Raw genomic sequence first — 17,788 nt, 5'->3', positions numbered from 1 at the left:
TTTATGCAAGTAATATTTAATCTGGATTATTTCTGAGATTTTAAACTGGATGATGACATAATGCTGGGTAGCTGCCAGATGGTAATCACCCTTCTTTCATTGCTAGATTAAGTTAGATTTCTGAAACAGTAATCTATAAAAGAAAATCTCTGTATTATGATATTAATTCTGTGAGCAGTCTGTTTATCAGATTTTTAATTCACTTTTAAAAATCTGAACAAAATATTAAAGCACACTTTATTACTTAATTATAAAACATAAGAATCCCTCTGACACTGGAAAATGTTAGACCCTTGTTTGTTTGTATCCCGCCTTTTATTTTTACAAATAACTCAAGGCGACAAACATATCTAGCATACCTTCTTCCTCCTTTTTTCCCCCACAACAACCCTGTGAAGTAGATTAGTCTGAGAGGGAGTGACTAGCTCATAGTCACTCAACTGGAAGAGTCATCTTGAAATAACCAGGGAAAATAGGTAAAAAAATAACAGTTGACAGGAAGAGAGGGAAGGAGGACTAATTTAATTAGAAGTACAATTGCCTGGGTGTCAGAAACAACTAACTGCTAGTGTGTTAAGCTATCAATAAAGGAAGAATGGAAGTAAACATTGAAAATCCATCCAATGTCACATTACAACTGAAGACAGTTTTCCAGGATGCAATACAAATGATCTAGATAAATGTAATACCAATAAATCTAATATATTTTAATTATTTTCAGGGCACATACTTTGTCTCCAACTGATCATCTGGCAGCCTTTTATTTAGCTTTACAGTTTGCTATTTCTCGACAGGTAGGTTTAAAAATCAGTAACATTGTTAACATTGATTGGCAGTAAATACAATTGTTAATTGAAGTGCTTTTAATCCACTGTGTTCCTATTTCCAAATGAAATTATTTATACATTTCAAAATTGCTGTACAAAATATCAGAAATATTTTATTGATCACTTTTGTATGCCTACATTCCTTCTTGCTGATTCACTGTCAGGGTAGAAAAATAACACTATATGGCATATAGGATTCAATTTTCAAGATTTGTATTTTATTTGTATATATTACATAAAATAATTCATTTTCTAGTAAAGACTAGCAATTCAAAAGTACAACGTCTTCAATCAGTGCATCTTTTTCTTCTACCTTTAACGCCCCTATCCCAAAATCATGACATTTGGATGTTGCTTTGTCTTTGTTAAGACTATTTTCTTTTTGAATACTACTAGAATATGAGAAGGGCCCATGCCAAATGCATTCTGAGGAAATAAACAATGAAAGATTTTTTAAAAATTAAATTGCAGAATTTTGAAACCTGAAACAGGTACATTTCATGTATTTAAGTAATACTGATCTACCTTGAATTTACAATGCTAAGGGAAAGCCTATTTTAAAAAGCTGATTTTAGCAAGACTGGGCACATACTTCTTATAGCTTAATGGATAACAAAATCATTAACATCTGTAAGTAAACTCTAGTGAAATGTTTCCTCCCAAAGTTACATGTGTAAACATGTATTTATAGGACTACTTTCCATTCCTTCTTGCTGTTGTTGTTATCCATATGGGTAATAGAATTATTCTATAAATACGTGTTGTGGTAATAATTCCTTTCAGTTTTTATTTTAACTAGATACCAGAAGCTTTGGGTTACGTTCGTCAGGCTCTGCAGCTTCAAGGTGATGATGCTAATTCTTTACATCTCCTTGCCCTCTTGCTGTCAGCTCAGAAACACTACCATGATGCTCTGAATATCATTGACATGGCCTTGAGTGAATACCCAGAAAATTTCATGTGAGTAATAACTATTGCTGCATCTACACATGCTCAACATGACATTGAACTAATCCAGCTGTGATGTTGTGAGAGGTTGTAAATTCGTTTTTCACTTTTCCAGATGGTATCCTATAATTTTCACTCTTGATGAGTAAGAATGTGATTTTCTGCTTCCCAGCTTCTTCTTTGTTCTGTAGATACCACGCAGCTGTCTTTCTACATATTACATTATATATTATTTAGACATATTGAAACAAATGTCTAAATGCAATTTTATTTTTATAATAAAAATAAATGCAATTCTATTTCTCCCTGTTCTGTCTTTTTATGAATTTATTTTAAAACAGTATTATTTCCATTGGAAGTACAAAATAATGGAACTGTGTATAAGTATAAAGAAGTGTTAACATTTGTTTTCTTTAGATTATTGTTTTCCAAAGTCAAATTGGAATCACTCTGCAGGGGCCCTGATGAGGCACTTCTTACTTGTAAACATATGTTGCAGATCTGGAAATCTTGTTACAATCTTACTAATCCCAGGTAAGAATTTTGGATTCAGTAATGTGAATTATGGATCATCTGATGAACAAAATAAGACATAATTTTAAAAATTATAAAATATAATATATTATTGAGATGTTCTATTCTTATTTTGCAAATAGCTTTTTCAATATTGATTTTATTTTAACATATGGTACATATGAGTGGTTTAGGATTGTTTTCTTCATTTTAATTGGAAAAATCTGAATCATTGAGCTAGATTTGTATTTTAAAATATAAAACTATTTTTGTAAATTAATGTTTAATTTACAAAATATTTTGTTTTAAGTGATGAAGGTAGGTATTATTAGAATATTTATAAAGTAAATTAAAAAATTAAGAGAGATTTTGGCCTTCTTCATCTTACTGGCTAGAAATTATGGGAATTATAATTCCAACACATTTAGGACACCCTATTGGGGAATATTAGATTAAGATACAGCAAATTTATATGCAGGTATAAGTATATTTCCTATGCACTATAACTGCCCATCAAGGTAACAATATTGGAAGCTCAGTGCAATTACAGAGATTACTCAGTACATTAAAGTCGTAAAGATTGATGGATTCAGAGGGATTCCTGGCTGCTTCTCAGATTTTATTGGCAATTGATAGGCAGCTCGGCTGAAGCTTTTATGAATCTCTAGGATTCAGAGATGGATCAGGCTATAGATTAGAGCCCTACTGTATGCTGTTGCTTTACTGAGGAACTTCTGGCAATGAAAAGAGAGTTTTAGTGACTCTTGCAGAATAGAGTCATTTGTATTAATTGAAGGGATTGCAATAGGCATGGTTAATGCCTATGCACCTCATTTAAATTGTCCTATTACGTTTTGAGAAACTTTTAAATATTTGAATGGGAGTATTTATGATAAAGGTGGTAATAGATTTCAATGAAATACTGCATCCTGAACTTAATAGAAATACATCATCATGAAAAAAAAACATATCATTAGTGAGGGGAATTTATATGGGAGTATAGAATTTTACAGATACTAAGAAATGAGTGGAATAAAGAATTAGATGCTCCTACCTTGTCTAGACAATGGGAAAGTGACTTAATTTCTATACCAAGACTGTCAATTGACCTTAAACTTCAACTTGCACAACAAAAGATAATATCTTAGAATTTATTGGAGTCATCTATATTTGAATGTAAAAGGTCTGTCCAAGGCAGCATTCTATTGGACCTATAATAAAGATAATATTTTGTTAAAACACATGTTTTCACCATGTTCTATACTTAATTTGGGAGAAAGTAGTGGATTATGACTGTGACAAAAAATAATTTTTTTAAAGGATATTATTCTCTTGAATTACATACTTGTTACATGGAATGTGACAACTGGACAACGTAACTGGATTATTTATGCCCTTACTATATCCAAAAGACTGATATTGCAACATTGGAAAGATAAAAATATATGGCCCCGTTCATCCAACAGATGGATTATACTCTCCATCTATAAGCAGATAATCTTTTGAGTTGAAATTTGTAAATAGATCGACATGACAGTCCCATAAAACATGCATTACATAATAAAAGGCTTCCTCATTAATGGATCATCACTCATGTTTTAAAAATAGAAAACCAAGTCAATATCATTTACTACATGCTTTGTGCACTAGAGCAGCTAAGTTGTTATTAAGGATAACTGAGCTACCCTTTTTAGAGGGACATACTGTAGATATGAAAAAGATCTGCTCAGAACAAACTCTCTTTTCTACCTTAGGGAGTCAGTTGTGGATGCCATTAGACAATAAAAATTATTAATATAGCAGCAGCCTTCTTAACTTTATTGTAATGATTTTATATACTAGGTATACATATTCAGAATGGACTGTATTTGAAACGGGTCTAGCATATGTTTCTGGCTAATAATATCTCTTCCTTCCTACCATTCATGTAAGGAGTATCAAATTAGAAGGAATAAGGCAAGCAGATCTCTCTGCACCATGCAGCCAAGTATCCAAAAGCGATAACTAACTATTAGCTTCATTATTTTCATTATTAATATTGGGTACATGTAACAAGGAGCTGACTAATGCAGCAGTTTCTAGGAAATGTGTGCTGATTAATAAAATACTTATTACTTGATGAAATGGACCAAGAAAGGTTTCCCTTCTGTTTCCTGTGGATTATTGTAATTGCATCATTCGTTGCACATGGAATTAGATGTCCCACAACCCTACTTCAGTGTCTTGCAGAATGTTTTATACCTCTTTTATAGCAGCTGAACAAAGAAAGGAAGTATTTTTATTCTGTGCATAGAAGGTGTTAGTTGAAAATGGATGTAGAAGTTTCACTAAGGGGAAATTGCCAGGATGAAAAATCAAGATGTCCTTTTGCAGTTTAAAGCAGGCACGAAGAAACCAGAATTTCTTCCTACTGTTTTAGAGTTTTTCATTTGTCAATAGCATTGTTGCTGCAATTGCAGCACTAAATAGCCTTGCTTTCCTATAGAAAAATGTGTGTTAGAAAGAGTGTGGTTGTTAACAGTCAAATAAAAACAACACATTTTATAACAGCTGAATTTCTACTACTTCAGAAGTCTCAGAAATGGAAAGGTGAATATGTAAAAGACAATGTTGGTTTCAAATGCTTTCAAAGAGTATATTTACACACACACACACACACACACACACACACACACACACAAACACACACAGAATATAATACACATACACAAAAGCATGATGTATAGATCTCACTATTCTCTTGTAGTGATTTAAAGTATTAATATATTGCATTATTTCCTACAGTGATTCTGGACGTGGCAGCAGTTTATTGGACAGAGCCATTGCTGACAGGCGACAGCTCAATACAATCACTTTGCCAGATTTCAGTGATCCTGAAACAGGTGAATATTCATTCTGTTGTCATCAAAGTGTCAGAGACAATTATGTGTTTTCTATTACATATCTTTGCAAGGTAGGATGTAAACAGTTACATAGTAAATTTTCAGTTTTTTACATATATTCTTAGAAGAAAAAATCCATTTACTTGTTCTTCATTTTTAAATCTCTACTTAAATCTCTCTAGGTAATCTGGATGATAAATTTCATTTTGAAGCAAAATTGTTGTTGCTATGAAGTCATTTAATTTCAGAATCTACCAAGCAAAGGCTTGGTAGGATGATAACTGAAATACTGTTGTTATTAAATGCTTGGCCAAATCCAGTGTAACTGTTTCTGCGTTTCAGATAGGGATTTTGGTAGGATCACACTTCCAAGTTCCATTCTTTTAATAACTTTAACCCTATGTATCCTACATTATTTGTTCTAGCAGTTCTTTGAAGATTTTATTTTTCATATTGTTCATGTTTGGCTAGCAAAATACCCATAAGAACTTGTTCTTTCAATGTAATAATGTAATAATTTATTTGCCATAGGTTTAGGAAGTAATCTTTCTACCAGGGGTGAAATGCTACTGGTTCGGACTGGTCATGGAGATAGGGGCTGGTTCACCGAACTGGTAGCAACCACTGGCTGGCCACGCCCCCAAACCAGTCCACTGCCCACAGTCCTGCCATGCTTGCCTGCCTTCCACACGGCTTTCCCAGCATCCCAATGGCCAGCTTGTGAAGGCAGGCAAGCAGAAGGCCATATGGAAGGCTGGCAAGCATGGCAGGGCTGTGGGGAAGGGACCCTACTCCATTCCCCGCAGCCCTGCCATGCTTGCCTGCCTTCCATGCTGCTTTCCCGGCGGTCCCCCATGCCTGCTTGCCTTCCGAGGTTGGTGTCCAGCTAGCCCTAACCTCCAAGTGGCTGCTACCTTTGCCCAAAATTCCTCTCGCATCTTTCAGAAGCAATTGGAGGGAGCGGGAGGGGGAGGAAAGTGCCCAGCAAAGGCCAGGAAGACCCTCTGCGCTTGGCTGAAGAGCCGCCTCGGGGGAACATGGCGAGGCTCGCTTGCCCTTTGGGCCTGGTGCGCTCAGCTTCAGTGGGGCCTTTGGGTGACTGCTGCCCACTTGCCTTCCCCTCTGCCTCGGGTCCCGCTGCCTGCATCCAGCCCATGACGGGGGACGCGCTGCTTCCAGGCCGAGCCGCCTGCCTTCCCGGAGCACTTTCTTCCTTCTCCTGCAGCAGCTGCTGCTCAGACCAGGGGTGTGAGGGAGAGAGAGAAGAAAGAAAGAAAGAGGAAGGGACAGAGAGAGAGAAGAAAGAAAGAGAGATGTGAATGATGTCATGTTGACCATGCCCACCCAGTCACATGACCACCAAGTCATGCCCGCCAAGCCAGGCCCACAGAATCGGTGGCAAAAAAATTTAGATTTGACCACAGCTTTCTACCCACATAAATATAAATGACTGAAATAGTAATATTATATGGAATATAGGAGGAATCCTTAGATTTCAAAAATAAAATTACTTTCTGCATTTCTTTGAATACATATACGTGTTCACATATATAGATACATACCCTCCCCCCATCTCTCTCTTTCTCTCTCTCTCATCTCTCACATTTATTGGCACCCATTTTACCTTAGAGAAGCTGACAAAAAAAATTCACAAATTATAATCACCTTACTGCAGTTGTTCGTAAAAGCACAACACTAAGCATCCGAGATGCAGGGCACAGAAGATTGGCAGTAGATAGCATTTTTATGCTGTTTCACCTCCTTTTTCCATGATCGATTCCAGACGGTAGCAATACTCAGCCCCCTACTATGTGGGCTACTGCAGGATATGGTGCTCCTCCCTTATTTAAAATCTATATGTGTATCCTCATTCACTGCCATGAGGTGAGGTATCATCAGTTTACAATTTTATGCCTTGGCCCATTAGTAATGGGTTTCACTTACCTGCGCTACCAGTTTAGAACTGTGAGCGCGCATGTGCTTGCTTCACTTGTGCATGGTGCTTCTGTGCATGCGCAGAGCATCCGTGATGATGTCTGGGCAGGTGGGCGGAGCCTCCCGCCACCGCCACTACTGGTTCACCCGAACCAGGGTGAACCGGTAGAAACCCATCACTGCTGCCCGTGCTAAATTAACTGATACTGATAATGAGCCATGGTGTCGCAGTGGTTAGAGTGTAGTATTGCAGGCTACTTCTGCTGCCTGCCAGCTGCCCGCAGTTTAGCAGTTCAAATCTCACCAGACTCAAGGTTGACTCAGTCTTCCATCCTTCCGAGGTGGGTAAAATGAGGATCCAGATTGTTGGAGGCAATATGCTGACTCTGTAAACCGCTTAGATAGGGCTGTAAAGCGGTATATAAGTCTAAAGTGCTAGTACTACTGTGAACATCTTATCCCTATGCCTGGAAATTGTAAAGGTCTGGATGGCGAAAAACAGGCTTCAGCTGAACCTTGGCAAGACTGAGTAGCTTTGGGTTTGGAGCCTGCCAGTTTGAGAACTAGGCTGGATGGAGTTGTACTGCCCCATGCAGACCTACTGCATAATCTGGGATCCTCCTAGATTTGTGACTCCTTCTTGAAGATCAGGTGACAGTCATAGCTATGAAGACCTTTGCATAGCTTGTATTGTGCTTCACTTGTACTCATTCCCAGATCAGGAAGCTGTGCTCAGAGTCATTCATGCCTTAGTCATGTCCTGATTGGACTACATAATGCTGTCCAAGTAGGGCTGTCTTTGAGGAGTATCCAGAAGCTTCAGCTGTTGCAGAATGCAACGGCCCAGGTATATGTCCTTCTAAAAAAGCACATTATATACTTCTGCTCCCAGGCTGCATTAGTTGTCAGTTTACTTCTGATCTAATTCAAGATGCTGGTTCTCACCTTTAAAGCCCTTCTTGATATGCAACCTGGTTATCTAGGGATGGCCTTTTCCCAATTACATCTTCCCATGCCATCAGATTTGATAAAGTAGGTATGCTGTGGGTTTTATTTGCCAGGGATCTTTGCTTGGTGGATCACTGGTGTCAGACCTTCTCTGTCATGGTGCCTGCCTAATGGATCATTCTCCCTCCCTCCCTCCCTGATTGATGTTTAGGAGGTCCCTCAACACCTGGCTTTGTCACCAGATCTGGAGTCCCAGAAGATCAACAAAAACTTATAATGGCTTCTTCATTGGGGCTGTGCTGTTTGTTTTTTAATGTTATTTTTAATATTTGTTTTATATTTTAGCAATGACTTGTTTTTATATATTTATTGTTTTTAGTTCTTTGTTGTATGCCACAGAATTATTTTTTATGAATTGGGAAACTATATAAATTTGAAAGACAGATAGACAGACAGACTGAAAAAATAACTACCTTTATTGTAAACATGTTCTTTATCTATGTGATAGCTATGTGTTCTACTCTATATTTAATTGAGGTTGTTTGAATGTTGTCATGTATTAGATCTTCAACATGCATGTCTCAAGAAAACTTAGGAACTAAGTTTTAATTTAGGAACTCAAAGATATTTACCCCAATCTTTGTAAATGCTGTGACATATACACAGATTAATAGAAGATAAGCCTTGAAATAAGACACTTCATTACCTTTTTATATTAAATTTTGTATCAAAAAGATTTGAAGTATTAGGTTATGTCTAAATATTTAGTTACAAAATGGTTCAAAAAAAATTTTTTTTTTGTTTCACAAGTTAACTCTAAGTTGTTAGAGTAAAATGTAGAATGTTGCATATTTTGGCTCTATTCTGAAAGGTTAATTTACAAGGGACTTTATGTAGGATCATACAAATAGCCTTTCAGATGTATATTGAGCTCTCTAAATGTATACGCCACTGTGCATTTACTACTTCAAAATTGTTCCAGTGAATTCTTAATCCCCTACAGATCTAAAAGGAGCCAGATTTCATCTAATAATAGCATTCATTTTATTAGTACAAGGATCCTTAATCCTTTGTAGAATGGTACAAATTTTCAAATGTTGAGAATATACCGTGGATATTCTTTGTAAAATGATTGCCAGGTTACTGCTGTTGTTGTTTCCCATTACCTCTAGCTGTCATTCCTTTAGGCTACTTCTTACTATATTTTTTATTGGGAATTTTTTCCTGAAAAGATGGGCATTCTTCCAAACTGCCTATTGGTTTTCCATCTCTTTTGTTTATTTTTGAATATAGCTTTTTTAACACATTGGGGGCATAAAGGCACTCTTATTTTGTTATGCAGCATGTCTGCTGCAAATTTGTTATTTTTTTAAAAGTAAAATCCCATGTGAGGTAAGGAGCCAGATTGGCACCAACTGGAATATTTATAAACCCTATAGATTACAGAAGGACACAGCTTGGTTCAGTTTATCTAGATAATTAAACTGATTACAATTTATATTTTATTACATATAGTAAAATTACATGAATGGTATTATTTTACAGACAGTTGTTGCATTGAGAAATAAATGGTGGCTGCAAATAATGGTGATGTTAGTATACAGCACAGGTATCAAACCTGCTGTATCACATTGCCATTATGTAATGTTTTGTGACATTTTTCCCCATTGTGGAACTAGGGTGGGTGTGGCCTACACATGATGCATCTGGCCCGCAGGCCACCAGTTTGACACCCCTGGGTGAAATGCTACTGGTTCAGACCAGTTCGGGTAAACTGGTAGCAGAGATTGGGGCTGGTTTGCCGAACCGGTAGCAATCCCTGGCAGCCCACGCCCCCAAATTGGTCCATGGCCCACAGTCCTGCCATGCTTCCCTGCCTTCCACGTAGCCTTCCTGGCATCCCCGTGGCCAACTTGTGAAGTCAGGCAAGCGGAAGGCCACATGGAAGGCAGGCAAGCATGGCAGGGCTGCGGGGAAGGGAGCTAGCAGCCTACTCCCTTTCCCGCAGACCTACCCTGCTTGCCTGCCTTCCTGGAATTCTGGTGGCCAGCTTGTGAAGGCAGGCAAGCGGAAGGCCACGTGGAAGGCAGGCAAGCATGGCAGGGTTGCCTGCCTTCCAGCTGCCTTCCCAGCGGTCCCCCATGCCCGCTTGCCTTCCAGGGTCAGTGTCCAGCTAGGCCTAACTCCCATGCCCTTGGGGGGGATGCAGCGGCTGCTACCTTTGCCCAAAATGCCTCTCGCATCTGGCTGGCAGGCAAGAAACAGGGTGTGGACACCTGCTGCCACACTATTCTACCTCCTCTGAAAAATTGCTCTGCGGCTCCACTTGCCTCCAGTGCCCTGATGCAATGCCTCTGCCTTGCGCGGGGCAGACCACGGCAGCTGCAAGGCCAACAGGCTGCCCATGCAAGGGGAGGAAGAATGCAGGCATCACACCAAGTAGCCCTCCTCCCCCTCCTTTTCTCTGCCAGCTTTGAGGCTGGGCAGGGCTCGGAGCTGCAAGAGGAAAGACATGGGCAGCTCTGGGAGGATGGGCAGATATAAGGCCGACGCTGGTTGTGGCGAAGGAAGACCTGCACTCAGCCAAAGAGCCGCCTCGGGTGAACATGGCGAGGCTCGCTCGCCCTTTGGGCCTGGCGCACTCAGCTTCCATGGGGCTTTTGGGCGACTGCCGCCTGCTTGCCTTCCCCTCCACCTCTGGTTCCGCTACCTGCATCCAGCCCATGACAGACGCGCCGCTTCCGGGTCAAGCCGCCCTTCCTCCCGGAGCACTTTCTTCCTTCTCCCACTATAGCCGCTACTCAGACCAAGTGTGTGTGTGTGTGTGTGTGTGTGTGTGTGAGTGAGAGAGAGAGAGAGAGGGAGGGAGGGAGGGAGGGAGAGAGGGAAAGTAGAAAAGAAGAGTAATGTGAGTGACATCATGTTGGCCACGCCCACCCAGTCACATGACAGGCAAGCCACACCCACCAAGCCACGGCCACAGAACCGGTGGCAAAAAAAATTAGATTTCACCACTGCCCTGGTCTGTAACATTACCATTGGACAGGGCGGGTCTTGATAGTATGTATTTAATGAATCCACATAAATTAACTATGAAAAGTTTCCCACATACTTTTGCAACATAAGGTTTGGATACTTTGTCTTCAGTGGACTCTTTCTTAGTAACTTTTGTTGTTATTATTATTTTATCCTGTAGCTTGGCATGTGTATACCACTTCTTTATTTTAACTCTTACGGAAGAAGGAAATAAGAGGTCTCAATGAATTGACTGTAACCTCTGTTAATAAATAATAAATAAATACTGGCACAAATAAATTAGGAGAAGACCTATTCAATCATAACATCTGAATTACAAGTGAATGTTAATGGCTTAAAGGCAATAGTGTTGTCTAATTTATTTAGACAAAATGAAGCAATTGCTTGACTGCTTTTTTTTTTTTTAGTTGCTGGGCAGAACCAAAGGATTATAACAGAAAAGCTAGTTTAAGTTGATGTACAGAATAGCAGACAGATTTCTGAGAAAAATGTAGGTAACATAAATTGAAGTATATCAACAAAAACACTTTTCGGCTGATATATTATTATCTTATTCTTCAGGACATTTATGAAATAGCCTTATTATGTCTGCTGTCAGTCAAATATAATAGTAATTTTAAAAACCTTGGAGACAGTTACCCAGTGAGAAAGAGATGTATTAACTTCAGGAATGAATGCGTGCTTCTATCTCACATTAAATAGCATAGCTAAGAAATATTTTCATTATCATTTGTCTTGCTAAAATAAATTGATTTTTGTTTTTTCCCCTTCCTTGCTCCTTTCAATACATATTTTTAATTTTATCTTTGACTTGCCATAATTCTGTAATTACAGTGTTTTCTGCGTGGAAATGTTTCCATCTCTATTTAATAATAGCTAAGTGGGCTATACATTTCTTTCTTTCCTGGCCTCCATTAATTTATCCATTCATATTTTATTCTTGGTATTTTCTTTATAATTTTTCTCTTTCACTTTTTAGCTTCTGATTCCTCTACATCTTCATCTCTCTCAAGGACAGAATCTCTCCTCCACCTGTTTATGTCTCCTCAGTCTCCTCATTCACCTCCCAAAACTGATTCCTTTGTCTGGCCCCATGCAGCCAATCCATCTTGTGACCACGTTCCTGGGCCCTGCGAACCTTCATTCTGTAAACAGATTTCCTCTTTCTGATGATAGGTGTTAGCTTGCTCTTTTGGTGCTTCTGATAATCTCTTAACTGCTAAGCACAAATTGCGCTGAAATTTGCAATTTGGCATAAGAACAACCTATGGATTACATATTTGACTTTTTTTTTTTAAAAAGGAAAAAAATAGGCTTATCACCAAGGTATTTGAGAGCATTGAGTGGATTCAACTAGATAGCCTCTCAAATTGGCTTTCCCATCTAGCAGCTAAGAAGGCTTTACTTTAAAGAATCCACTAGGGGGCTCCATTGTCTTCTTGATAAGATAGAACAAGTGTTGGCATAAGCTATTGCTCTGGCCAGTGGCACCTGCTAGCACAGCATTTCTAACCATCTGCTTTATTAGGGTTGGTTCTCAGATCTAATGGCATGCAACAAGAGAAATTGTTGTGCCCATTGCTGAAAACACTGCATCTAATTCCAACTGATAGATCTGAGGGCCATTTTGTTAATAAAAGCTTCGATAGAAAGACAAAATATTTTTGCTGTGACTCAAAACATGCAAAATATAAATATGGAAAAGCTCTTATATTAGGGATTAAGATTTAAGGGATGCACCGTGTCAGAAACCCAGTGTGCTACAATGGGAAGCAAGTTTTAAATTTGCTTGTTCCAAATGTGTCAGTTTTGTTTGACGTAATCGGCGGAGAGAGGCAGTATTGTTTTGTTGTTGTTTTTATGCTGCATCTTTTCATAAAGTGGAGTATCTCCTGTATGGTTACGAACACAGAGGTTTCCATTAAATTGCTTTTAGATGCTACATTTTTAGTAGCTTTACTATTTGATAGTTTCTTGTTTGAAATAATAAAATTGATTGAAGCATTTTAAATATAATTGTAATAATTTTCATTCCTGGACATTTCATCTATGTTATCCTGGCATGATTTGAGGATGAGCTCTTAAAATTGATTTAATCTGTTCATTTGACTAAAGGTACATGAACAAATCATCTCTAGGATAGAAATAAATGACAGAGGTTAGTAAGTGGTTAGCAGATGTATATAAATCATGTTGTTGGATTCTTTTTCAAATGAACTTCGAATTATTAGTTTTTGTGCACTTATATCAATGCTTTTGCTATTCCCATTCGCCTGTTTAGGGCTATTCATACATTTTGTTTGTGCATTTTCTTCATTAAAATATTTTGCAGTTCTAAGAATTATGTCCTGCATTACATATAAGAAAATAATAAACTGACATGGAAGAAATCTAACCATACCACTTGAGTCTGCAAGTCCAAAAATAAAGTAACATATCTTTAAGAATACTATGCAGTCAATTTTTATCATGCTGTTTTCTCACATGCATCAGTTATTTTGGTTATTGTGTTTAGTTTTTAAATGGGGAAACATTGAAAAGGAGGATTTCAGATTTTCCTCTCTAATCTAAAATGGTATAGTTCAGAATATTTTTATAATCTGTAATTAGAGAGCTATTTTTTGTAAAGGATAAGCATCAAAACCGAGCTTCATTGGACAAGTGATTGTGTATAAGAATTAATTAAATTAAGAGTGTAAATTGAACATTTCTGGGATTATTTTTCTCCTGAAAACTAAAGAAATTAAATTTGCTTTTATTTCAATACTAATTACTAAGAAATTTAGTAGATTGTCTCTCTTTTTTTTTAAATTAATATGTACCCTGTTTCCCCCAAAATAAGTCATCCCCTGATAATAAGCCCAGTCGGGCTTTTGAGCGCATGGCAATAAGGCCAAGCGCTTATTTCAGGGTTCAAAAAATATAACATAGGGTCTTATTTTCGGGGAAACACAGTAAATACTTCAAATCTGAATTGTTTTGAATTCAGAAAAAGGGCCATTTTGAATTATAAACAGTGCTTTTAAGTTTAAAATGAATTGTTATGTGCTTTAAACAGTGTTGACCCATTTAGAAGTGAATTTTCATACGTGCAAAATAATTGTTTTGAATTCATAACACTATTGGACACCAAAACAGTATTATAAATTGCAGTCCAGGTAGGTTGAAATATTTTAATTTAGGGTAGCCAATAACTCAAGGTCCTTCTGCAATAATAATAATAATAAAGAAACACTGACATAGAAGTGAGCTGCGAATTATCCAGCTCCTATGAAATTCTCAGTAATCATTTGAACTCTGTAAAAAATGCCCTGTTAGGGTTAAATGTGTATTCTCCTTGTTAGATTCTATTCTGCCTTGTCCTGAAAGTAACTGAATAACAGAACAAGTGTTGAAAGGGACCTCCGAGGTCTTCTAGTCCAACTGCCTGCTTAGGCGGGAAATCCTATACCATTTCAGACAAATGGTTGTCCAATCTCTTCTTAAAAACTTCCAGTTTTTAAGGGCATCCACAACTTCTGGAAGCAAGCTGTTCCACTGATTGTCCTAATTGTCAGAAAATTTCTCCTTAGTTCTAGCTTGTTTCTCTCCTTAATTAGTTTCCATCATGTGATTTGTGTAGCAGCACAGAAGTGTTCTTCCCTTTAAGTTCAGATGAATAAAATGGTCCAAGTCCTCTCTGGATTTTTAATAAATGTATTTATTGTTTCTCTATGTTGCACTTGTACAGTATATTAATGTGGCCTGAAAGAGGGTTTATAACTTAAATACTTCAATATCACTATTAAAATTTTGTCTGATTTGAAGTCCATATGTGCAATGTTCAAAATCCCTTGGAAAACAAGAAAATTGGCTTACAGTTTGAAGGTTATCAGAAGTGTAATTGCATTTGTGTAATTCTATTTTATAGCTGTTATTTTTTTGTGATTTTAATTTGTGGTTTGATTTGTTGTTTAAAGGCAACCCTCCAGATGCTTACTTTCATGGTTTTTTCTCCCTTTTTTCAGTTTGTAAGTAGCATTTACTATATAGGTCTATTCTTAAATTTCTAAAGATTTAGTAGTAACACTCTCCCTTCACCACAGAATGTAAATGTTGTCCATTCGCCATGGAAGTTTACATTGTGCAAAGCAAGGCTGTTGCTCTAGACCCATTCAAGTTACCCTGAGGCTGTAATCCTATGAGATCTGAATGCACTTATCTGGTCACTTGGTTTCAGTTATTAAAGAGGCAGTATTAATTTCTGGAGGGCTCCAAAGGAATACATTTTGGAAAAAGGAGTTAATCCTTGGATAGCCGTTGATGTACTTTATAAGAAACCATATTTATGTATCATTGCAGTGATTTTTCTAGCTCAGTTGGAAGTTGAATGACATTCTAGCTCCTTAGCTAATAGGAATAAATAAAGCTAATCAAGAAAAAAAATCTAAATTCAAAATTTTAAAAATATAGTTCTTTAAGAAAATTATTTTTGTTTGATACTTACAAGTGATCTGAAATCTTTAATATATTGTTACTTTTAGCTACCTTTGACCTTTTTTGATCCTATTAGTTGGATAGTCCTATATTGAGTTTGATTTTTGCCTAATTAATTGTTGAGTTTCATGGAAAAATTTCATGGAACAAAATAATATTAATAATTGGTAGAACAGAAAGCCAAAGTTTCATTTTTGTTACACCTATTTCCAAAAAAAATCCAGAAGTATTTTAATATATTGGGAGTGAGAAATGAATTGTGCAGTTGAAATAAAGTCATATCAGTTTTGTCCATATGTCTATTTTATCTAGTCCTGCAGAAGATACTGTCTCTTAGTCTAGACAGTGATTTGCTTGCACTGGCATACAGATCTCTGCATGCTCCACATTTTGGTGTTTCTACATGCTTTGAAGCCTGCTTTTTCTTTCTGTTTTATTTTTTGTGCATGTGAATTTTAATATGTTTTTACATTGCATGGTTTTGCTTAATTCCAATTATTTTCATCTTTTAACCTAAAACATTATCATGACATTTAATTGAAAAGTAACTTTTCATCTTGTAACAAGGAAGGAAAGAGCCTCTGGAAATAGTGATAAATTCATTTTAAAACAATCTTATTTCTCATAAGCCATCAAGGACAGGGGCACAGTAGAACTGAAACTGTTCTTTTTTCCTTCTACCTAACTTTTCGAAAACAAAACCACCTGTCTTCCCAAATTCTCACAATTTCAGTATTATTCACCTTTTCACAGTGACAAGCTTCCATATTATTTCTTCAAATTATGGCATATTCTTGTTTAATTAAAGGAATTTAAAATAAGCCATTCATTCTGATGCATGGCTATGTCCAAGAGAATGCAACGATAGCTCAGTAACAGTAATAATTCCTCAAATAGATATAAGATAAAATGTTAAAAAACGCTCAAGTATTGTCTTCTCCAACTTTTTCTTCAAATCCATGTTAAGGTGTAGAATAGAAGTTTAGGGATTTGACATATCTCAAGCTATATTGGATTTCCATAAATTTTTATCCAACCACTTTTTGGGACTGTTTCCAACTATATATAGATATACGCATCCAGGTACACCAGACTGTCTGGATTATATAATCAGTCCTCAATTGGTTCCATTCTGATTTTTCCTCTTTCATTACTGCAACTCTGTAAGAGAGGCTAGAAATAAATGTTTGTTTGTATGTTTGTTTGTTTGGGAGTGAACTTGTAGGTTCTTCATAGGACCTGTGGCTTACCAGCTATTGATCTTGTATATTTAAACATGCACATTTTCATTTGTAAAAATTTGTATAGATCTGCTAATTGGGCCAAATTTTATACATGTTTGTCAAAAAATAAAAGAATAGTATTGAAATAGTATTGAAATAACAATAGATGTTTTGTGTGTCAAGAATGTGTGGTTACAATGTTAAGAGAAATTGAAATTATACAGTATACCAGTGTAAATTGTAAACATAACAGTCCTGGTTTATAAACAGTTGGTAATGAGTTGGAATAATATATTTGAGAACCTTTAGAACAAATATTCCCGTCTTTCTACCATTTCTTGCCTTAATTGTAGTTAAGCATTATAAAATATCAATGTGGAGAAGGCTAACTAGGGTTAGGGTTAGCTAGTCATGAGGAATTCTTATTACTTGAATTAATGTTGGTAATGCTGTTGAGCAGGACAAATATGTCAGTCTCTCATTCTCCTTTTCTAGATGTCCCTTTTTCAATATTTCTGTTCAATATATATGAAAAGCCTAAAGTATGTGGTAACTAAGGTCCATAGTGCTTAAGTGGAAAGCAGATGCCCTCTGCCTGCCTAAGAAGTTTTCAAAGGCCCAGAGACCTTCAAAAATACATGCACTAAGGGGGCAGTTTGTGCCAACTCACCATAGGGAAGTGTCCCAAGAATCAAGAATGTGGCTGCAATTGTACAGCTTAAAAGCCCTACCTCCCTTTTTATGTGTTGTAATATAAGACATGTGAAGGAAGGAATGCAGCCAGCATCTTGACTTTTTTTTATGCCCCCTTTGTGTGGACCCCCTTACTAGCTAGAAAGGACTTGAGTAAAACAAGATGATCAAGTCCTGAAAATATGCCATGTAAGGACAGGTTTTGAATTAAAGTTATTGAACATATGTGAGAAGTCCTCCCTCAGTGCTGATCTCTAAGATTAACTCTGACCACATTTATTAAAGTCAGTTCTGTTGAGATAAATGT

The 17,788-nt window shown here is 37.0% G+C and overlaps 1 protein-coding gene across 9 annotated transcripts in view; it reads left to right on the top strand.

Annotated features, from left to right (window-relative positions):
* Window positions 1-17,788, top strand: part of TTC7B (tetratricopeptide repeat domain 7B) — a 116,149-nt gene that overhangs the window by 61,057 nt on the left and 37,304 nt on the right. For 7 of the 9 annotated variants that reach the window (XM_058162540.1, XM_058162541.1, XM_058162546.1 and 4 more), the window contains 5 exons: window positions 722-794; window positions 1,627-1,787; window positions 2,193-2,309; window positions 5,073-5,170; window positions 12,069-12,236. In XM_058162540.1, the coding sequence (XP_058018523.1) occupies window positions 722-794; window positions 1,627-1,787; window positions 2,193-2,309; window positions 5,073-5,170; window positions 12,069-12,236 (617 nt within the window). Of the gene's footprint in view, window positions 1-721; window positions 795-1,626; window positions 1,788-2,192; window positions 2,310-5,072; window positions 5,171-12,068; window positions 12,237-15,048; window positions 15,100-17,788 lie in introns of all 9 variants that reach the window. The other 2 variants (XM_058162548.1, XM_058162542.1) reach the window with 2 other exon arrangements.

This window comes from Ahaetulla prasina, chromosome 1 (genome assembly GCF_028640845.1).
Source record: "Ahaetulla prasina isolate Xishuangbanna chromosome 1, ASM2864084v1, whole genome shotgun sequence".
Taxonomy (NCBI): domain Eukaryota; kingdom Metazoa; phylum Chordata; class Lepidosauria; order Squamata; family Colubridae; genus Ahaetulla; species Ahaetulla prasina.
The sequence above is the reverse complement of the archived record's forward strand: the minus strand, read 5'-3'. Positions and strand labels throughout refer to the sequence as shown.